This window comes from Equus quagga, chromosome 21, assembly GCF_021613505.1.
Source record: "Equus quagga isolate Etosha38 chromosome 21, UCLA_HA_Equagga_1.0, whole genome shotgun sequence".
Lineage (NCBI taxonomy): Eukaryota > Metazoa > Chordata > Mammalia > Perissodactyla > Equidae > Equus > Equus quagga.
The window spans coordinates 37,575,091-37,598,177 of NC_060287.1; the positions used below are offsets into that span (position 1 = coordinate 37,575,091).

The following is a 23,087-nucleotide window of genomic DNA, read 5'->3' on the forward strand; positions in this document are numbered from 1 at the left end:
ATGGTGGAGGTGGTAGTAGTGGTGGTGGTGATGGTGGTGGTAGTGGTGGTGGTGATGGTGGTGGTGGTGGTAGTGGTGGTGGTGATGGTGGAGGTGGTGGTAGTGGTGGTGGTGATGGTGGAGGTAGTGGTAGTGGTAGTGGTGGTAATAATGGTTGTGGTGGTGGTGTTGGTGATGGTTATGGTGGTGGTGGCAGCAGTAGTGGTGGTAATAATGGTGGGGGTGGTGATATTGGTGTCATCAGTGGCGTAACATAAAACCATCAGTCTCAATATTCAGCCTCAACTCATTCACATGGGAGCACACTTAGGCGCCAGCTTTACTGTGCCCACTGTTGGGATGTGAGCATCTGACCTGGGTCCTGCCCACAAAGACCTCACCTTCCAAGGATTTCCTTCCACGTTTAATGGAATAAAAAACTACCACTAACCAGAGTGAAATCAAATTGATCATTTAACCTATCAGAGGTTTTAAAATCCTACCTGGTGATCCTGTTGACTGCCACACGTTTGTGTTGGCACGACCCCGGCTGTCGTTGCACATGGTTGGACATGGTTGACAATCAGCACAGGGAGGTCAGGGAGAGCCCGCAGAGCCTGCCCTGTGATGGCCGCCCCGAGTGAAGATGTCGTTTTCTCCAATCTCTACTGAAACACCCAGAAATACTGACATGTTGACTTTAGGGTTGTGTGTCCTCTATGCCTGTTGATTGTGAAAATGGCCTTTGGGGGCTCAAGGAGGAGCCTCTCTGTCCCCAGGGCAGACATGCCTGAGTTTCAGGGGACCCCTTCTGTAATCACAGCTACCACTTAACCGAGCACTCAACGTGCTCCAGGCCCTCGGTGTGGCGTGATGCCTCCTCCTGGTACTCCCGTGGGCGAGGGCTGATGATCCTCGCTTGCAGCTGAGGAATTAGAGCCCCAGAAAGATTGAGAAATCTGTCCTGGGTTAGGCTGGTAAGAGGAGGAGCTGGATGTGAACTCACGCCTCTGACTCCTCCCTCCCCACCCTCTGCCCTGCATGTGCTTGGAGCAGTGCGTGACACCGACACCGGCCAGGGGCGATCCTGGGGATGTGAGGCAGCTGGGACAGCACAGGCTCCGGCCAGCCCAGGGCCTGCCACTCACCCAGGGCACTCTGCTAACCATCTGGTTGCCTGGCCCCTACTCTGTCCTGATGGCTAAAGAGTTAGTGGTTTGCACAATTTTCACAAGTGCACTGTTTTTTCTCACAAAATGTTACCTGTAATCCTAATATGTAAAACATATAAACAGTTAGAGGTCGTGTATTAGTATCCATTTATTCTGTAAATTCAAATCTATAGCCCCCACCGGAGAATTCCTGGAAGCAGAGAGGGTCCCCGTGTGAGCACTGCATTTGGAACAGGGGGTTTGGGACGGCAGCCGCAGGCTCGCATTGGCCTCAGCCTCACTTATTTTCGGTCGGTTTGTTGGCCCCCAAAATGCTGCCTGAGGAGACCCCTGACCTGCACGATTCTGCGGATGTGGTCCTGGCGGCCCTACGCCTCGCCGGCCAGCAGGCATCTACGAGGCACTCGGGTCTCAGGACAGGGGTCGTGGGCAGCCTCGTGGGTACCTGCCAAGTGGACCTGACCCCGAAGATAATGTGTCCCTGCTGGAATGCACTGATGTTTAGGTTTTCACAGCTGAGCACTCGCTTTATCGAGTGTCTGAAGGAGGTTAGGAGATCGACTTAAAGAGTGGACATCTGAATCTGGACCCTGAGGGGCCCCGGCCCGACTCATGCAGCCCTCTCAGAGGGGGCACCTTTCCTGGTCACCAAAAACCTCCCTTCGACGGGGTCTCAAAGATGCCTGGATCTCAGGGGCCTTCAGATAAGGCCTGAAGCTTTAGAAGCTCTTTAGCGGGAAGTCCTGGCCCCTGGGGGATGAGGCCTGGCTGTGGGCTGCGTCTCCGGACTCACGGGGGCTGTTGGGGTGGGAACAGTTCCTCTGCCCCCCCGCTGCCCTCTGCGTGGCCTCAGGTGCCCTGGGGGTCATGGCGCCACAGGGGATCCCTCGAGACCCTTGGTCTTCCTTCGTTCAGTTGCTCGGTCTGCGTCCCCGTGGCCGGCACAGACCATGGAACGTTCTTCCTTGTTCCGTCCCGGGAGGTGCCCGGCCTCGTTCTTTGCTCTAGATTCTTGTTCTTTCATTCCCCCCACTCTCTCTGCGACTCTCCCACTGCCCTGATTTTCTCCTGGTCCCTCCACTCCTGCACCACTTCCCCCCACCCCCAGCCAATGCTATTTAAATTCTGATTCCTCTTCTCTGCTTCACCGTCTTTTAATTTTCTCATCAGCTTGGCTTCATGCCAAAGAGTATTCTTTCCAAATAAAAATGGTAAAGACTTTTTTTTTCCCTCTCGTAAGAATTTTACATAAATGCACTACAGCACGCCATTAGGAGGGAGTGTTCCTAAGTCAGTTCTGTTATCAATTAATAACCTCAGCTTCTACAGCTAGATAACTTTTTCCTTGATTATAAAAGCCGTGCATATTCATTGTAGAATATTTGAAAAATGCAGAGCAGTATAAAAAGGAAAATAAAATAACCCATTCTCCCTCCAGAGAGAGGAAATTGCTGCTAACATTTCAGGACCTCACGTGCTGCCGTTTTCTCCTGTGAGTGTGTGAGAATGTGTGTGTGTGTGTATGTGTGCTTGTAGCTTTCTTTGACATAAATTTTTATCCTGATCATTTTCACTCAGCATTAACATCAGCAGTATTTTCCAAGATATCATTAAATAGTCTTCAAAAACATGATTTTAATACCCATATAATGTTCCATCATGGAGACTTAACTAAAATGTAATCATTTCATCATTTATGAGAGAGTTAGCTTAATTCCATTTCTCTGCAATAAATGACACCAGAAGAACATCCCTCGCCGTGCATCTTGGCTTGCAGACTGGCAGTGCAGGGCAGTGGTTTGGGCATAAACCTGGGAGGTAACTGGCTCTCCGTGAAGATAAGCTGATTCATGAAAAGTGCCCGGAACCATGCCTGGAACTTAATAAATGCTCCTATTATTGTGTTTGTTCTTATTATTTCCTTAAGAGCAATTCCTGGAAACGGGATTCTGGGTCAAAGGGCGCACATATTGCCACCTGCTTTCCACCAGGGCTCCGTGGACGCACCTTCCTCAAGGGGCGCCCCCTTCGCCACCCCCAGCCAGAGTTGGTGCCATCATTTTATTTCAGATAAGCTCTTGAGGACAGTTGTAGTTTCACATGCAGTTGTAAGAAATGCCACAGAGAGCTCTGTGTACCGCTTACTCAGGTTCCCCCGATGGGGACATCTTGCAGAACTCCAGAACAGTGTCATGACCAGGACACTAACACTAAGACATCCACCCCCTCATTCCCATTTTCCCCGTTTTCTCGTGCTCATTTGAGTTCTGTACGATCTTATCCTGTGTGTGGGGTCTCGTAGCCACCGCTACAGTCACGATGTAGGATGGTTCCATCCCTTTTATAACCACACCCACCTCCTTCCTCCATCCCCTACCCCCGCCCACCCCGTCCCTAACTCCTGGCGGACACTAACCTGTTCTCCATTCCTATAGTTTTGTCATTTCAAGAATGTCAAGTGAATCATACAGTATGTAACCTTTTGGGATTGGTTTTTATTTACTCAGCATAAATCCCTTGAGATCCATCCCAGTTGTTGGGTGTATCAGTAATTCATTCCTTTCCATTGCAGGGTAGCATTCCATGGCGTAGACGGGCCATGGTTTGTTTAATATTCACCCATTGATGGGCGTCCCAGTTGCTTCTAGATTTTGGCTCTCCATCCATGATTGCCAGTTTGACTATTTGCCTTCAATTTCTTGGCTATGTTTAGAAGTCAGTAGGCTTATTTTGGTGGGGTGGAGATTTCTGATGTCAGCTTGACATTTATAATTAATAAACGTGATCATCAAGTGACGAGAGTAAATGAAAGTATGACCCAGCGTTAACGCTGAGAGGTAAGATGCTCAGGGGGTCCAGATCAAGAGCCAATGTGAACAGCAGGGAGGGGCCAGAGTGAGCATTGCTGGAAAAGGCGTCCAGTTCTAATTAACCAGAGGAAGAAAAACGGAGCCCTTTGCCCGTGTAGAGACACAGAGCTCGCTCATCTCCCTCCTCGGGAAGGGCAGCTTGATGGAAAAGGCAAAGTGCCTTCTTGCCCTCTGCCTTTCGGAGCTCAGCATCCCCGTGTCTGGAGACCTGGCCTCCCATCTTCAGCTGGAGCCGTTTACAGTCGCTTAGGGGCAAAGACCGTAGAAGAATTATAATGAGCAAAATTTTGCTCGAGATTCGTTATTCCAAGTTCAAAGAAGCTCTGGGAAGACTGTTGCTAAGGGAGTTGAATAAAACATTTCACAGTCGGTATAAGCAGTTAACAGCCAGACAATGCACGTAATTGCATGTTTTACAACATCCGACCCCAAAAGCAGGACTTACCTGACACAGATCGTCTTTTAATGATTTTGAAAGGTAACGCAGACGTTTTTTGTGATTTTGAAAGGTAACTAGTGTCTAGTGTCGTCCTGGTTTACCAGCTTCGTGGGATCCTTTGGTGAAAAAGATTGCAGCTGGCCTCACAAAGGAAGTTCCCCCAAATTCCCAGGGACACTGCTCTCTCTGGAGGGCACCTCCACCCACCTCCCACCCTGCCAGCCCCTCGTCCCCTCCTGACATGCTCAAACTGAACTTTCCCTTTGTGATGTGGTGGTTTTTGTCTTTCCCAGCCTGCAAAGCAATCCAAACCGAAATTGCCTTTCGGTTATCTCATTTGTCCAGGACCGGGAGCATTTCATAACGTAGCACCACAAATATCCGTGTGAGAAAACCGCAGTTTCTGGAGGTCACTGACTTCATGCCAATCCAAACTAGAATTGGCAAACCCAGCGAGAAATGTTCTCCGCAGCTGCGAGGAAGTGCCTCAAATAGAAATAAGAAGCTGGGCTGGGGGTCCGCGGTCCCACCCGGGGTGGGAGATGTTGGAAGAAGCCTCAGCACAGGGCTGAGAGGCACTGAGAGGCGTGGGGGCTTGTGTGTACCTGCTTTCTGGGTGGCTCTGTTCCGTTATTACTGCTCCGTCTGCCTCGGCTCCTAATTTCTCAGAAGAGGGAATAATTTCCTCAGCAGCCACTGCCAACCATATTTGGGCTGTATAGACACCGAAATGACAAGGGCAGATGGGGCAGCAACAATGACAAGTCATTTTTATATGTGGAGCCCAAATAAAACAATGCTACAGCTGCCCTTGCTCGTGCATTCCTGCCTGGCTCCCGGAGCCTGAGCCCCCTCCCCAGGCAGCCAGGGTCTCCCTGCACGCTGGGACCAAATTGGCCCAGCTCTGGGTGGTTGTCCCCCCGTGTGGATCCTTGGTCAACCGCCTTAAAAATGGAAAAGGCGAGAAGCAAAAGGAGAGCAGATGATGGACATTAAAACTTAAAAGGTTTTCACATATGTGAATTCACGCGTGAACTTTAAGTCGTACCTGAAAGGGGCGTACCTCCTTAAATGCACACTCCAAAAACCAGAACTGATATCTGGCAAAAATGGACCAAAGCAGCTGCTGTGCAGCCAGCGTTTCCCGAGCATCCGCCCCGGGCCGGCCTGCCCCAGGTTCCGGGCACGCCAGAACAAACTCAGCCTCCACATCTGAAAACAGACTGGTGTGGCAGCTGGGACCGTCTGTGGAGTGGACGTGAAAGCAGGTGCCGGGCCTGCCTTGTTCCACGGTCAGGGACCACAGGCAAAGGCTGGGAGTGGAGTCAGGGTGCTACCAGGGCAGTGGCACCCACCAGCCCCTTCCCTCCCGGGGGCCCCGGTTGGAGCCTGAGCTGCATAGAACTTGTGCATGTCACAGTCCAGCAGCTTCCTCCGTGGTGCATCTGCTGCTGAATTGCAGGACTGGTCACCAGAGGTATCTCCCTGGCCCAGTCCCTCCAAACTGGAAGGCGGGGCCCACGGGCTTAACACTGCGCCTTTAAGATTCACGGAAATGCAGTGCAGACAGCCGGGAGAGCCGCCACCTGGACCTCCGTGGTCCGGGCTAGGAGGTTGCAACCTCAATCGGGAGGTGGACACAGAGGAGCCCTAGCATCTTCTCATGCGCAGAGCATGAGGAAGCCCTGATGCCAGGGCCCACTCAGTAGGTGGAAGAACCTTCCGGAAAAGGTCCAGTAGAGGAGGAGCTGCCCCCGACTGTGGGTGAACACCTCGTCACCTCTGTTGGTCTCTCTGGAGCCTGGAGCTCCCGCTCTGCCCCACGTCATTGCTGGCACCGGGCCGTGTCCTGTTACCCATTTGGTGCCCCCACCATCAAAGTCCTGTTTCCACTGCAGGGCATCTCGGGGGCTCCTTGTTCACTCGGTCTCCTCTCCCCTCACGATACCCCTCTGCACCCTCACTGTGCATCTCATGCTGAAATACCAGCTATGTTTCCTGGTGGAAGGTCCTGGTTGGAAGCCCTCCAAGGAGCTGGGGAGCCCTTGTATTCTGGCTTTGGATTTACAGGAGGATCACGGCACGCCCTCCAGGAGCTGGAGTTCAGTGATGATCAATTCGTCATCCGCCTGACCTCCTATCGGGGAACTCAATTATCTGGAGCTGCCGTGGCGGCTGGAGACCCCATCTGTCCTGCTGCCCTTTGGCGTGAAAACAGCACAATGTGTGGCTGGAAAATGGGAACTCAAAGGGCCGCTTTCTGCATCCTCATCTCGCTGAGCCTCTGAATGCGGTGTCCAGGGGGAGAAAGGAAAACAGAACCCTGGGCGTTTTATCAGTAGAATCTCATCCCTGGAAGAGGCCTCTGGACTCAGAGTGGAGAAGAAGCCAGTCCCTGTCTTTGAGAAACTGCCCTGTCCTGTTTCTTTAACCGGAGGCCACCTGGACGTGGCAGCCCTCTGGCCATCTGCTCCACAGTCACCAGCCCTGTTTTTCTAAGTGTATTGGTCCAGGCACTTCTGATGCCAAGAAACAGAATCATTCTCATGCAATCCAAGAAGGCCTGGGTTTGCATGGGGGTCGGTGGTTGTGGGGAGGGGGCTCACCCAGAGGCTGCTGTAAGGATGCTGGGAAAAAGCCCCAGAATCTGGGATACCGGGAAGCCTGGGCGGTCTTGGGCTCTCCCCCTCTCTGCTCCTCTCCCTCTGCCCTCTGTGATCAACGCCTCCCTCTTGTCCCTCCTCCTTATTCATCTCGGGGGTGACCCAGTGTGGTCAGTCCAACATGACTTCCAGTGACCCTGTGCTTACCCTAACGGCCACCAGCTAAGAATTGCTTAGTAAAAGTTCTCCTGAGGAAGGGTGATTACTGGCCAGAGAGTCAGAGGTCGGGTATTGGGGATGGGGCAGGGTCACCAGGAGCCAGGGATGCCTGTCCAGGGCTCTAAGGAGCACACGCTGACGGCCAGGTGGTGGAGGCACCCCGTGCTGCGATGAATGTGGGTTGACCTCTGCAGTCCCCTGGGTCTCGCTCATAAATCCCCACCTGTGAGGACAGTCCTAGAGGGTGTCTGTTCGAAATGTCCCCACCCAACCAACCTGGCTGGAAGGGTACAGCCCTGACCACAGCCCTGGGTCCCACTTCCTGGGGCCTCCCAACAGGAGGGTGTCAGGGCTGATGGTCCCAACTGTGAGCCGAGCCAGAAGGTCTCGTCAACCTGCGTGTGCTCCGGGATACTTGTCTCTCTTCCCCATATTCACTGACTGTCAATCAATCCCAGGAAAGCAGCGGGACCGTCCTGCTGTGAGTGCACAGCTTGGGGTCTCCCAGGGCCCCCATTCCTGCCTTTCAGGGGTCGAGGGTAGCTCCCTCCCCAAGAAGCAGTGGGAACACAGGAGCTGAATTAGACCTTCTTTCTTTAAGCTCTGGAAATCCTGCCGTCTGTAAATTTAAGTCCTACTAAAATAAAATTGAATGCCGAAAAAAAAGTGGCAGAAAGTCTTTTGGGTGCGTTTAAGCCACTTGGAGCCCATCGGAGCCTGCAGAATCACAGGAATTTAAAGCCAGAGGGAACCACGAGATTCATGGGCAACTGAGATGGTTTGAAATTGAGTTTCGTGTTAAAGCAACAGTGTTCTGGATGATTCCTTTCAAACATGTTCCCTCACACGTTGCTCATCACGGCCCCAAGAGGCAGGTGGAGCTGATGTGGTCAACCCCATTCACGGAATGGTAAACTGAGGCTTCCAAATAGTTAGTTGTGGTCTTGCCCATGAGGAGTAGGGGTCTATGAGGGAGAAGCCAGTGGACAAAAGGAGGAACTGGCAGGGACAAGCCTGGGCTCCCAATTCCAGGAAGTGCCACTCTTTCCCTGACCCTGTCCCTAAGAGGAGGCTGGTTTGAAGACCGTGCACACAGAGGCCTGGGAGTCGTAGCTGTTGCCGTCAGACGGCCTGGACGGCCATGGCCTGGGATGCGATCCTGACGTGCCACCCACTGGCTGGGCCCATGGGAGCCCCACACGGCGCTGTGCGCCTCGGTGTCCTTGTGGAGGTCCCCTAGAACGAGGCTTGGCTTGTGGTTCGCGTTCGGTGAACATCAGTCTTTCTGTTCTGCAGGCAGTAGGAGCTTCCAGACGCCCAAGTTCCCGCTGCCATTCTCAGGCCCCAGCTGAATATGAGGAAAGGGCAATATCCGGCAGACGAGGGGCCCTCCGAGTTCTCATTTGTTTCTCTTGTCTCGTTTTAATATCACGGTGCTGCCAGTCAAACCGCCTGAGTTTGGGGGGATCTGCTGTGCTTGCTCACAAACTCCCACCCCGCTCTGCCTCCAGTTGCATGGAAACATCGATCTTCATTTCTCCATTAATCTTGCTGCCTCCACATCTCGTTTTTGAATTTCATTTTACCACCCCCCCCCCTTTTTTTTTTTTTCGCTCCTTGTTTCTGGATAAAGGATTTGCAAAATGATTCCACGTGTGAACAGAAAGCCTTGTGCCCTCCTGACAGGGCTGCCTGGGGTCTGTCTTCTTGGCCAACCAAGCATTTGTGTCCGGCGTGGCTGGTTTCCCACAGCCAGGAAACCGGATCCGGGGAGCTTCTCCTGACCCCCACAAAGAACACCTCTGTCCCGGCTCTCCCGAGGTCGGGGCGCACGGCTCCTTCACCCCAGCTCCACATCTGCTTTGACCGTGCTAAAGCCTTACTAACTACGGAAATAAGGCAAAAGCGTGGGTCTCACATGGATATAAAGTGACCACGCGTCAAAGATTTCTGCCTAACTCGTTAGTTGAACAAGGGCACAGGTGAGGTGTTACCACCAGTTGGAGAGAGAAATCAAAGAACCGTACATTTACACACATAAAGGAACGTTGAAATGGATACACCGATGGCCGCAGCGTAATTTCCTATTGGAGACACCCAAGGCACTCTTTTCTGCTTGTTCCAGACTTCCTTACAGCCTCTCTTACAGTTGTCAAAAGCAGTCTCAAAGAAAGGTGATTCCGGATCACAGAGTAAGGCCGGCCGCCTCAGTTTGGATGGATAATTTGCAGAGGGGCAGCGAGAGTGTCCTTGTACCAAATGGGTCCTCTGGAGCCTGCCTCGCCGGGAGACTCCGTAATTGGACTTTGTAAGGCTGCTATTATCTGCTATCCCGAGGCCGGGAAGGCGAGCACGTGACTGTCTCCTCCAGATTTCACTGCGGTGCTTAGCGCTTTGGGGGAACTCCTTTCTTGTCAAGGTCCCCAGAATATTCCAAGACCTCTGGCCTTTCTTCCCACCTGGAAGGCTGGGAGCCTGAGAGCCGGGTTCCAGGTCAGTCCCCTGGGGAGGGCTGTGTCAGCACCGACCCCCTGTGGTCACTCTCAGCTCCTTATGAGTGTCTGGTCGTACCTGGGAGCCACCTAGCCCTTCTCTGGAAGTCTCCGGGCGGACCAAGAGTGTCAAAGACACAGCCCCCGTGCCTGCCACTCAGCCCACCCCTGCCTTTTACGGCGTCGGGAGTAAACCCACAAAGTCACCATGCACCACATGGAAACGGACTCCCGAGGGTTCAGGATGGCCCCCGTGTGTCAGCGGATGATGGCCAGGGCCCCAGCCACGGCTCTCCCACACCACAGCCCCACGGCACAGCCGGAAAAGCCAGGGCATACATATGGCTCAAGGCCCGTGCTGGGGGCCGCTGGGGATGCGCCGTCGTGAAAATACAGGCCCGACACACAGTCAGATGAAGGCAAGACCCCTCCAGCAGTGGGGTCGGGAGGCCGCAGAGGAGCTGGCAGTGCGTCCTGATGGCTGGGAATAAGGAGAGGGGAGGAGGACATGATGGAAGGGGAGTTTAGAGCAGTGGCACGGGGTGGGGGCTGCCGGGGAGGGGTGCCCGTGGGCTGGAGAGAAGGGCGGGGGTAGGGCAGAGACAGGATGGCGGCCGCAGGGTGGACAGTGCAGACCGATGGCGTCATCACCGAGGGTGCAGATGCCACGGGGAGAGACAGCAAGGCCTGGGAAAGCCGTGCTGGCTTTGTGTCAGCGTTGCCAGGCCAGCAGCACACAGGAAGTGGGGTTAGTCACAGAGAGACAGAGTTTATGGGGGAAAACGCTGCTTCTGTATTTCACTGTTTCCAGTGAAGGAAGAGGCACACTGGTCTTTGCTGAAAAAACGGGGCTCCGGGCGCTGAGAAATAACCACGCTGCTCAGGCCTGCTTCTCACCCACGGCCAGGGCCCAGAGCTGACAGGCACAGGGGGCCTGCACAGCACTTCACCAGGGAAGTTTAGAAGGAAAACATCTATCGTGAGGAAATGGGGGGCCTTGGCATGGACTGTCCCACGCGCTGTCCAGCCTTGGAGAACGTCAGCCCTCGCTGTACTTGAAGCCCCTTCTAGGGAGGGATTCCTGAGTCGAGACTCACAGTCGGGACCCCTTGGACGAAAGATGCTGATGCAAATGCCTGTCTCTCCTGTCCAGCCGGGGCAATGGGCGCTATACCTCCTGCATGACTGGCTTTACTGTGGAGGACAGCGGGTCACGCCAGATCTGTTCTCATTATCTCTCTGTCTGATTTAGTCGTACAACCTCAGCCTCAAATCCTAAAAGACAATTTTCTTTTTAAGATTATTATTTTTCCTTTTTCTCCCAAAGCCCCTTGGTACATAGTTGTGTATTTTTAGTCGTGGGTCCTTCTAGTTGTGGCACGTGGGATGCCACCTCAGCATGGCCTGATGAGTGGTGCCATGTCCGTGCCCAGGATTTGAAGTGGCGAAACCCTGGACTGCCGAAGCAGAGCACACGAACTTAACCGCTCAGCCATGGGGCCGGCCCCACAATTTTTTTTTAAGCTAACGGCCTTAAAATTTTTTTTATCTAATGGTCCCCACGAGGTCATTGGAGACCCCCTGTGATGATGCAATGTCATTAAGCCAGGGTTGTCAGTCGGTGTGTCACACATCACCAATGATGGGCTTGTGGCAGCAGGTGCGTTTACATAGGTGATGGCTCTATTTTTCACAACGCTTTCCAGTGAACAAAAGAAATAACTTTTTCGACCTGGATGGATGGACTACATGGAAGGACGGACGTGTGACATTCCAGTGTCCACGGTTGTATTTTCTCCTTTTAAAAGAAACCTGCAGGTTGGGACCAGAGGGAAAGCGCATGGAATCGGGCCTCACGGTGGAAGCAGCGGCCCCACTCCCGCCCACGCCTCACGCCCCCTTGCTTCTGTTTTGTAGGTGGTCTTCAGCAAGTACTGCAACTCCAGCGACATCATGGACCTGTTCTGCATCGCCACCGGCCTGCCTCGGTGAGTGAGCCAGAACCGTCCCTGCTAGAAGGACGCCATTCTGCTCCACACCTTTAGTTCACCTTGACAGGAAGGTCCCTAGGAAGGGCAGTCGCCCAGTATGAGGGATGAGAGGTGAGGAAGAGCCAGTGGGCTCGCCTTGCACGCGGGTGTGAAGCCTGGGGGTTTTGACCCCAGCCACCCCAGCTGTGTCTACACAGAGGTGACCATTGGGCAGAAGCAGGCAGAAACTACCATTATAAGAGGGTTTTTTCCTTTCATTTATTCATTTGCTTTTGGAGGAAGGTTAAAGGGGGGTGGGTGTGTCTGGCTTTGGCCCCCCCCCCAGCCCCAAAAACCCAGCTGGTGCCTTTTCTACCTCAGGAGGGGTCGTCCCAGATCAACGTTTAGGAAAAGACTCACTTCAGAAATGCGTTGACCCGTAACCTACCTTATGGGATCCTCAGAATTCCAGAAGAGTTATTTTCCCAAACCAACAGTTTGTTTGAGCACGTGGGTCTTCTATCCTAACTTTCCGATTATCAAGAGTGACCAGGAGTGGCTTTGGCGTGGCAGTTAACCGTGAGGTTAGGATCCAGTCGGGCAGGCGAGCGATGAGGACAATAGCAGTCCACAGACAGGTGCGAAAATCCTGACATGACGGCAAATGGCAGTTTGTAGCAGCAAAACAGCCCGTAGTTTGGGGCATCTTTTGGCACCGTATATCAAGCCCTGTGCTAAGAAGTGTACGTGAGTTATTCTTTATAGTAACCCTGTGATTCCAGATCACTCCCATTGCTCAGATTTTAAAAATACACAGCGGAAGACCAGAGAGCTTAAGTAAGGTGGTCAAGATCACACGGCTAAGAGGCCCCCGGAGACGGGAGGCTGAGGGAGCTCAACTCACCCACCAAAGACTGTGTCGTGGGAGAGATTTATGCCTGTTGAGTGGATTCCCAAAGGGACTGGACATAGGAAGGCAAAAGTCATCCTTGGCCGATACAAATGTTCCTTTCTATTTTACCCATTATTTTTGATCTCTCAACTCAGTAAATTAGACTTTCTCCAAGTCCCATTTTTAATTACTTTAAAATCAACAGTGCATGTAGAATGAGCCACGGCCGTGTCACCTCATTTACAAATGGAATGTCACGTCTCGAGGACAGCGCCTCTCGGCCCTTTGGGTGGGCCCATCCCTGGTACTCGTGTGCTTGTGCTTGAGGGCTCCCATCTCGTGTGAGGCCCCAATTCCAGGGTGAGCCCCAGGGTGGGAATGCCACGGGTGAGAACACTGACTCAGCGTGTCTTTCAGGAACACGACCATCTCCCTCCTGACCACGGACGACGCCATGGTCTCCATCGACCCCACCATGCCCGCAAATTCAGAACGGTAAGCAGCTGGCGGCTTCGTCAGCTCCTTGCTCTCATGGGGTCTCTGGCACTTCCCTGCACACGTGGGAGGGTCTCGGTGGTTGTTTTGTTCATTTACTGCTGTAGGAAAATCTGAATTTAAACCAAAGATGGGAGGCTCGGGATGGGAGAGCATGTGAAGAGGCTTAATTTGGCTTGTTCCTGTGCAGGACCGGTCACTTTCCAGAAAGCAAGGAACCTTTCTGAGGACTCCACATTCAGTTCTTGACAAGAGCCCTCTGAAGAGGTGCTGTCGTTATTACCGTTGTACAGAGGGGGAAACTGAGGCATGAGAGGCTGAGTGACAAGTAGCAGAGCCAGGTCCTAGGACCCCTGAATTAACCGCCCTGCTGTCCACCTCGGGGAGGGCTGCAGGAGATTTCCTGACCAGAGCACCTGGAGGACATTTCTCATTTACCCACTGGGGCCAGTCCTGGGAGGACCACGTGCTTCCCGTGGGACCACGGGACCACTCTGCATAGGAGCGGGGAGGTAGCCTGCGGCGGCGGAGGAGCGGGAACTACGGGAGGCCTGGAAAGTAAATCTGCAGGTAGTAGAGGTGTTTGTGCACATATGTAAATTGGCAAAGCGGCCATGTGTGGCCTGAAGAAGGACAAGGCCTCTGAGCAGGGGCCCTTCCAACCAGTGACCAGCCCCTGCACCTAGCGGCCTGGCAAGTCCCTGGGGGCCTCCCTCCTATTTGTGCCCTATATTTGCGCTTATATTCGCCTGGCTGGGCGAGGCAGAATTTAAACTGGGTATCCTGCAAGGCCGGGGTGCAAGAGCCTGGTTGGGCACGGGGGTGCCCTCAGGACCCCTGCCTGTCACACCTGCTCCTCACTGGATGTCCCCTCCGAGGGACATGTGTTAGTCTGGTCATTGGGATGCCCCGCCCGACTGAAGCACGCCAGCCGGGCTGAGCCTGCAGGAGAAAGTTTGCACCAGGCAGACCTCGCGTGCCCCAGCAACTGGAGGCCCACGGCTGCTTCATGACAGCTTGGAAATCTTGGGGCTCCATGTGATGCGGTGGCCTAGGACCTCCACTGGAGGTTCTCCCCACCCGAGGTGTGCACACGAGAGCACCCAGGGGTGGGGCACCTGCTTCTCTTCCTCCTGCTCCTAGAAGCCAGCCTGTCAGCCATCCACCCCGAGCAGGTGCAGGATTCCCCGGCCCTGGGCAGGGGCAAAAACCCTCTTGAGGACAGCTAAGGCTTTGCTGCAGGGAGCCAATCAAATAAGAAACCCTGTGGGAGGCACAAATTCCTGGAAAGTCTTAGCAGCCACGGCTGTCCCTGTGCTCAGTGGCCTGCGCCCGCCCGCCCCTCCCCGTGCACCTGCATGCTTTGACCAGGCCGCCCCCTCCCGCTGTGCCCATCCGTCTCCCTGAAGAATTCCCTCCATCATGCCCCTGCGCGCTCTCGCTCTGATCACCGGCGCCAGGCTCCCGGAAGGAGCCGTGCTAATTGGCTCCCCAAAGACTCCAGTGAGATTCTTGTAAATCTCATCGCGAGCCCGTCAGAGGAAAGTCACCGAGTGAACTGTCACCCTGACGTCCGCAAGACTGAAATGATCTTGTCAGAGGGGAAATTTCATTAACGCCAGTGCCTTGTCAGGGCACGCTCGTCTCTGACTGAGGAAACTAAGCTTTTCCTGAATTGAAGCAGTCTGTCTGTGTAGCTTGTCGATTCATACTTTGTCACCCATCATATCTGGTTTGGTACTTCATTCTGTGCCAGCGCTTCTCAGCTGGGGGCAGTTTTGTCCCCCAGGGGACAATGGCAGGGTCTGGAGACAGGTTGTCACAAACGAGGGAGCGGGGTGCTCCTGGCATCTGGTGGGCAGAGCCCAGGGATGCTGCTCCCCGTCCTATGGTGCACAGGACGGCCCCTCCCCAGAGACTTCTCCACCCCAAATGTCCGTGGTGGCCAGGTTGAGAACCCTGGTTTACATGAGTCTCTACCATTTTCCCTTCACAGAGTTGCCAGTTGTGCACTCAAAGGTCACCAAGCTCCCGAACCAGCGGGCCATCAGCACCACCAGCTGGGGGGCCTTGTTGAAGCAGAGCGCCCCTCCTCCCTCCCTCTCCCCCCCTCCGTTTCTGATTGGAGAGGTCTGGGTGGGGCCCCAGAACTGGCGCTTCTGCAGGTTCCAGGTGACGATGCTGACGGTGGTCAGGACGCCTTCAGAATCACTGTGCTGACCACTGGGCTTTTTCTCTGCTTCAGCCCCTTTGCCTTCTCCCTGCATTGGAGGTGGGGGACCTTTGTCATTTTGGAACTGCTTCCTCCGCGGGCTTCTCCCCGATCTGTGTCTCAGCCTTGTGAAATGTGGGTGCTCTCGGCCCCCCTTCATTTCAATCCTGTCTCACCCGTAGTGAGGCCTCCTATCAGCTCTGTGTCTCGACTGCCTTTGGGGGTCCCATCCGTTCTAAACGTGCGCAGTAGAAACAAGTCCAGATAAACCAGTGACTTCCAGCCCTGGCTGCAGATTACAACCATCAAGGATCTTCAAGAAGTCACTGATGCCCAGACTCCTCCTAGGACCAATTAAATGCGAATTTTTTAAAGCTCCCCAAGTGACTCGAATCCCAGCCCGGGTGAGAACTGGTGATGCAAAGTGCGGAAAACCTAAGAAACACTCTTGACCCAGGTTGGTGCTCAGCCCTCCAGTGACCAGAAAGTCACATCTCCCCAGCACAGGGTGTTCTCTTCTCGGACAGTCCTGGATAAATCTAGCTTCTTCCTAGCAAATTGCCAAGTCGACGGTGCAGTTGCTCAGGTTGCCTCTCTAGCTCCCTGCACTTCTGAAGACCTTGCAGCCATCCTGCATGGACTGGTCACCTCCTTGTCTCCCCAGCCTCAGACTCAGGAACACCTCGTGGGAGGGGCCAGCCGGCAGGTGCTGGTGCGTCCGCCGGTGCTGAGAGTGTTCCCGGTTCCCCGCTCCCGGGGGGACTTTCGTGATCTCTTCTCCAAATTCCAGGGGCTCTCAACTGTGACCGCCTGGATACTGATCGGAAGTGGGGGTCCCAGCTGCCCCATCTCTTATGCCTCAACTCTTTGGCTCCTTCCCTGCCCCTCATTTCAAACCAAATACCATGACCTTCGGAGTCTCCTTCTTGCCTTAATGCCTTCCTTAGAGAACCTCAGCCGACCCCGAGTTTAGACTGTCTTATCTCACGTCTGGGCTTCCCGGTGCTCAGACCCCTGGTTTGTGCCTCCGGACACCCCTCAGTAGAGTCCCATCCGCCTTCCAGAAAAATCCGCCTCAAACACAGCTTTCCTCCTGTCGCTCCCCAGCACGGCCTTCTCCAGTGGCCATCAGCCGCAGGACATCATCCAGACTCCTCCATCTGGAACGTCTGGCCCCAATCCACCTTAAAACACTGGCCGCCAGGTCGGCTGACCTGCATGAGTCCCCACAACAGCCAATGTGTCACTCTCCATCCACAAACACCCCGTCACTTCCTGCCTCTGCCCTGGCTGAATTCCCACCCTCCTTGCGGACCCCACGGCAGGAATCCACTGGGTCCCCTAACCTTTCCCAGGCCTCCTGGCTTTTCTGTCGTATCAGGGAGCATTCAGATCAGCATTTTAAATCACCTGAGACCTATATACATAAGTCAGAGGGACTCGAATCTAACAGGGAGCTGGTCGGAAAGATGACTGACCACCAAGCCGTCTCGACTCCTAATGGCCAACAACTGTACATAGACACACATCCCGACTCATTCAGATAATGCTCCGAGGGACCCTGAGCTGTGTGGTCCAAATGCTCCTTTCCGGACAGGGGGACATTCTGGATACCACAGTGTCCAGCCAATGGAGGTGTCACTTCTTGACAGCTCTACCCCATCCATTTCCACCACTACCAGTCCTCGCCGAAGGAGAGAAACAGATGCTTAAAGAGTGTGAGGAAGAGATGGGGCGTCTGGCAGGGCATGTGGAGAGGGCAGAATGACACAGCACGTGTGTGACAGACACACACGCCTTTCATTTACGGTTTTAGCCTCACGCGTAGCTCCCTCCAGGATGAAACGGCTGTGCACCCGTGAGGATAGCACATGCGGCCGCTCCCCCGGCTCCAAAGGCCTCCTGGATTCCAGCCTGACTCCCGGCTCCTTCTCTCGCTAAACGTGCTTGAGAAGAGGTTTTAGAGCCAGGCAGTGACATTTTGAAAAAACACAAATACAATAAAAGTTCAAGGCAAGTTTATCTCCTTTGAAGAGAGGGTGGTTTATGTCAATTTTGTTGTTGGGGAAGAGAACGACGACAATGCAACTCAATTTAGACCGAACCAGGAGCTGATTCAATCATGGAAGCAATGTAAGTCTTCTGAGAACGTTGCTGTCATTGGGAATCAAGAGGATTAAGGAGCGAGGAGCCAAGAGTAATCTTGAGGGGCCAAGAAACTCAACCCAGGATGTTTGGCCCACAAGCCTGCAAGGTTCCTGCAAGTGCCCGGAGCTTTCAGTCTCCACGTCCAGTCCCACGTCCGCTGTGCTCCAGTTACTGACCCAGGGGTTCCCACCCCCAGCTCGGTGGACTCTGGGAGAGGTTATCCTCTGTGCACTTTTTCAGGCTCAAACAGGCTTTTAGGGAGAGCTGAGGCTCTGTTCCGATTGACAGGAAATCCCAGGATGCGTGTGGCCATGGAAGGGTCTCCTCATAAGCCATCCCTGAGTCCTGTCCACAGGGCATCTGTCCTCAGCGCCTCTGACATGGGAAAGCCACAGGGACATCCTGCTCCATCTCTCCCTGCCCGCCGCACCTGTATGGAGCCTGCTTTGTTGTCCATCCCACCCTCGTCCACCTCCCGTACCTCTTCTGCACCTTGTCACCACCTCTTGCCCCCCAACACTGATTTAAGGGCTGAAGGCCAAGGAGGAGGAGGGGAGGGCAGGGGGGAGGATGGGCAAGCCCCTGGGCTCCCCTTTCCCCACCCACTGCCCCAACATCAGTGGTGCTTGCAGCCTGGAGACAGAGAGGCGGTGAGAAACCGAGGGAGGAGGAGAGAGGAGAGGAAGGAGGTGACTACCACCTCGCCTTAGCTCTTGGAGCCCCTTCTCTTCTCGTCCTCCCCATACCAGCACTGCGCTCCTCTCGCTCTGGGCAGCACTGACACACGGCCCAGGGTGTGGACGCTGCACGTCACATCTGGTTCAAAGCTAGGCTCCGGCGCTCACTCCTTGACCTCCCTAAGCTCTAGGCTCTTACACCTGCGAGATGGTGAGGCTGAGGGTTGCTGGGAGAATCCAGTGGGATGATGGAATTGCCCTGCTCGGCACATTAGCATTAGTATAAGGCCATTAAAAACAACCTTGACTCAGTGCCCACCCTCGCCAGGCCCTGCCCACCCGCTCAGGGCAACACCCACCTGTGGGTCACCTGCTCTACACAGCAGGCCACACTTCAAACCCACTTGGATTCTAAATAAGGTGTTACCTGATCTGCCGGGACCCGAACACCATTTGACAGTCTCTGTAGAGAAATGAACCCCGAGTCCCAAATAACCAGCTTGCAGAAGACTGTGAAACAGGGCCTTTTCCTAAGCGGGAGCAGGAACTCGAGTGGGAGATGCGAAGGTGTGGACTCACCTCTTGACGCATGACGCCCGGAGGGATCCCTCACGGGTGAGGCAGGAACACTGGACGCCACGGAGTTGTGTGCCCACCCTCCGCAGTGCCACGCAGTTTGTATTTTTATACTTCATCAGTGTTTTCATTGTGAAAATCTTCCTTGTTGGCTATGACCATGAAACCACAGGTGTCGCCCCGATTGATCACTGTTACTGGTTTGATGTGTGTGGATCCCTCCAAATTCTCTTGTTTCTTTCCCCAGAACTGAGCCCACTCTCCGTTACTCTGTAACTGCCGTGTCTAGCTAACGGGATGTGCTGGGCATACCTCCAGGTCAACACTTGCACACTTATCTTCATCTTTAACCCCAAAATGATGCTCCCCTGGGGCGGTTAAGGTGTCACCCGTCCCCTGAGTGGAGGGGGCCGGAATATTTCTAGTGCTTAGCTGTTCAAGCAATTCAGTAATACACATCCTTCCAACATGGACTTGAAGGTGCAATGTCAATTCCTGAGGGCAGGAGCATTTTTGTCTTCTTACATGACCAGTACCTGATAGCAATGAGCGCTTGGTAAACAGTCTATTGAATGAATGAATGATGGCATGAACAAATGACATCTGAAAGTCTCCGCCGTGTACTAATGCTTCATGTGGCACATTTGTTCCTGAATTCATGTGCTGAGACAAAGCGTGATGTATTATAAATTTTAATCGGGGTCGCTAGGTTGGTCTTCCCAAGGAGGTGGCCGTCCATACTCCCACCAGCACTGCTCCCGAGCCCCGGGTGCCTTGTGTCCTCATAGATTCCTCTTACCAGGTTTTGGAATTTTACTAAACTGCTGGATAAAAATACAGCATCTCTCTTGAGGTGACTTTTAAAAATTTTTTATTGTTGTCGGCTCTTCTCTGTTCCTACTCTTTGCCTGTTTTCCACTGGCTTGTCTTTTCCTCCCCTTTCGCCAGAGGTCCTCGTATATCCGCGACAGTAACCTTTTGTCTGTCGTACGCATCGCCAGAATTCTCTCCCTTCCCCTTCTGGGTTCACGATTCCCGGGATGGCATTGCCGGGATGATAGTGCGTTTTCGACTGAGTCATTGACACCATCCTCTCGTGCACCTGGGAGACGCAGTTGCCAGGAGCTCAAACAAGCGAAGGAGAGAGGGCCGCCGTCCATCAGTCAGGTGTCGGGATGACATGGGCAATTCTGGCAGAGTCTTTGCTATCCCACCTGCACTCAACACCCGAGCAGTAGTGGGACTCATCACAAAATTTGTTTTATTGGGCAAATATGAACATTATCGAGGAATTTCATCCTTTAAGTTATGTGTTTACAGTATTTAGAATTCTGAATGAGGAAGCTCAGAACATCCAAAGAAACTGATTTCAAAAAAAAACCTAATCCCCTGAATTCTAATTCACCCCAAGTGCTTATCTCTCGTACCAGACGTGTCGCGAACATCTGTGACGACATCTCACAGTGGACCTGTCTTCTCTTTTGCAGCACGCCCTACAAAGTGAGACCCGTGGCCATCAAGCAACTCTCTGGTAAGGCCCTGCTATCATTTTTTAAATGAAAAGGGAAAAAAAAAGCTCCAGGCAGCTCCTACGATTGCATATGTCTTAGTTAAGCATTAGAATCTAAAGGCTGATACTATTCCAGAAGGTCAAGCCATATCCCACTGCAGAGACAGTCTTAGACTCTGCCGTTGACAGTCCTCAGGGACCCCCTGCACCCTGTCCCTGAGGACTGAGCAGACACTGGGCGACATTCCACTCTTGTCTTCCTGGGCCCAGCACCTGTCCTGCCCGTTCAGACGGTGAGCCACAAAGGTGGGCCGTTTGTAACCCAGCCCTTAGGATTCCTCACATAGTCAGCGGTGTTTTATTAAAACCCCATTTCCTTTTCGATTTTTTTTTATCACTTTTGTTTATGTATGATTTATGCATAATAAAATGCTCGCATTTAATTGTATATTTTGATGATTTTTGATGAGCTTTGAAAAGTTTATACGCCTTTGTTACTGCCACTAAAATCAAGACACAGAATGTTTATATCACCTCGAAAAGTTCTCTGTGCCCTTTCCCCGTCAGCCCCCTCCCTTGACTCCTGGTCTCTGTCAGCAACTGACTTGCTTTCTGATTAGGTTAAATTTGTCTTTTTGAGAGTTTCCTATAAAAAAAAATACATAGAATGTGTACTCTTTTTTGTCTCAACCTAATGTTTTTGAGACTCATCCGTGTGTTGTATGTATCGGTGGTTCATTTCTTTTTACTGGTGAGTAGAGTTCCGTGGTGTGGATGGACCACAATTTGTTATCCAGTCATGTGTTGAAGGACGTCTGGGTTGTTTCCATTTGGGGGCTTTTAGGAATAAGGCTGCTATGAGCATTCAAGTACAAGCATTTATGGGGACATGTGTTTTTCATTTCTCTTGGATTGCTGGGTCAAATGATTAAGTATATGTTTAACTTTGTAAAAAAAAAAACCTGCCAATCATTTTTTTTCAAAATGGCGGCACCATTGTGCATTCCCACCCACAAGGTACGAGTGTTCCAGTGGCTCCACATTCTCACCAGTGCTTGTGGCGTCCGTCATTGTATGTTAACCATTCTGATGGGTGTGTAGTGGCACTGCGTTGTGACTTTAATTTATATTTCCCTGCTGACTAATGATGGTGAGTGTCTCTAAAGTATTTGCTGGCCATTCATAAATCTTCTTTTAGGAAGTATCTTTTCAAATCCTTTCTGGTTTATTGGTGGTGGTGGTGGGTTGCTTCCCCTCTCGCTGAGTTGTGAGTGTTCCTTATCTATCCGGGATTCACACCCTTTGTCAGGTATATATCATACATATTTCCTCTTGATCTGCACCTTGCCTTTTCACATTCTTATCAGTGTCTCTTCATGACTAGAATTTTGATTAGGCCCAATTTATCAATCTTGCTTTTTTTATGGTTTGTACTTTTTGTGTTCTATCTAAGAAATCTTGGTTGATCCCGTAGTTGTGAAGTTTTCTTCTAAAACTTTTATATTTTAGCTTTTGCATTTAGGTCTATGATCCATTTCGAGTTAATTTTTGTGTATGGCCTTAGTCAAAAGTTAAGGTTTATATTCCTTTTTAAAGTTTAATCTTTGTCTAATTTTAATTTTTGTAAGATTGATGGCTACAAAGTAGAATTTTGAAGCCACCTGTCCCATGCTGGACAGTGTGTGAGGGAAGCACTGATGTTTGTGTGCCTCAGTTTCTCATTCTTCTCAGTTTACACATGAACACTAGTTGCTTTAAAGTTTTTTTATGCTTCACTAGCTCTTTATGAAAACTCCTAATTCAGTTCTCTTGATTGTAGATATTAGAATAAAATAAAATAAAAATATAAAATAAAATCTTGAGGCCCGAGTCCACCTCACACCGGGCTTGGGGTGAAGGGCTGGGTGGCCACCTCCTCTCAGGGCACCCAGCAGATGGCTGAGCCAAGGTCGTCTGCAGTCCATTCCAAACCTGGGGTCCTAGGAGCCACAGAGAGGTTTGATGACAACAGGCGCTGCCAAGGCTCAGGGGTCATGTTAATACAACGCCGAGCCTAAGCTCATGATGTCAGCATGATGATGTGTTGAGCAGAGGAACAATAGGAGCGTTTTTTCTAAACGTGGTGGGATCAGAAGACAACTGCTCAGCTCGAGGCTTCACACGCTGTGTAAGGAGCGGGCAGGCGCCGGTTCTGAAGCCTCTGGCCAGCAGCACTGAAAGCAGCACAGGGCATGGCCTCCATGAGGATTTCAGCAGGGCCAGGCTCCCGCCACCCTGACCCCAGCCCAGGGCCTTGCACATAGTAGGAGCTTTCTGTGCTTGTCGGGCAGCACCTGGTGCATTTGCTCCGCAGCGTGAGCACCGTGCGCGGGCCGGGCCTCCCCTTGCTCTGTGTGCGTTCCTGTGCAGGTGAACACCACCTGTCCCGGCTCTGGTGCGTGAGGTCGCCTTCTCTTCAATGCGCCGGGATCCCAGGTTTTTATTTTTGGGACAGAGATGGTGTCAGGTAGACCCCCCTGGCCTGAGCCTTCTTGAGACCAGTAAGAAAGCAGAGTGCTGTCATCTCCCTTTGAAACTTGTTCTTAGCAATCATTGACTCTTTTAGCTCTCTCCGGGGAAATAACCTTCCGTCTCCCATCTGTCCCCACCCAGCCCTTCCCGGAGCCGCTCAGCCTCTGCTCGGGCTCCATCACAGTCCTGACTGTGCAGCCGTGAGTGCGGGCCTGTAAGGAGCCCCATGCGCCCTTGGATCAACAGCCCGCACTCACAATGGCAGGAAAAAGAGCCTCAGGAAAGGAAATGGGAGCCTGAGTCCAGACTCACGTGCAGCCTC

At 52.6% G+C, this 23,087-nt stretch overlaps 1 protein-coding gene across 2 annotated transcripts in view; it reads left to right on the forward strand.

The window, feature by feature from the left end:
* Nucleotides 1-23,087, forward strand: part of LOC124231517 (high affinity cGMP-specific 3',5'-cyclic phosphodiesterase 9A) — an 89,551-nt gene that overhangs the window by 17,067 nt on the left and 49,397 nt on the right. For both annotated transcript variants that reach the window (XM_046648328.1, XM_046648327.1), the window contains exons 2-4: nt 11,692-11,762; nt 13,054-13,131; nt 20,232-20,275. In XM_046648328.1, the coding sequence (XP_046504284.1) occupies nt 11,692-11,762; nt 13,054-13,131; nt 20,232-20,275 (193 nt within the window). The remainder of the gene's footprint in view (nt 1-11,691; nt 11,763-13,053; nt 13,132-20,231; nt 20,276-23,087) is intronic.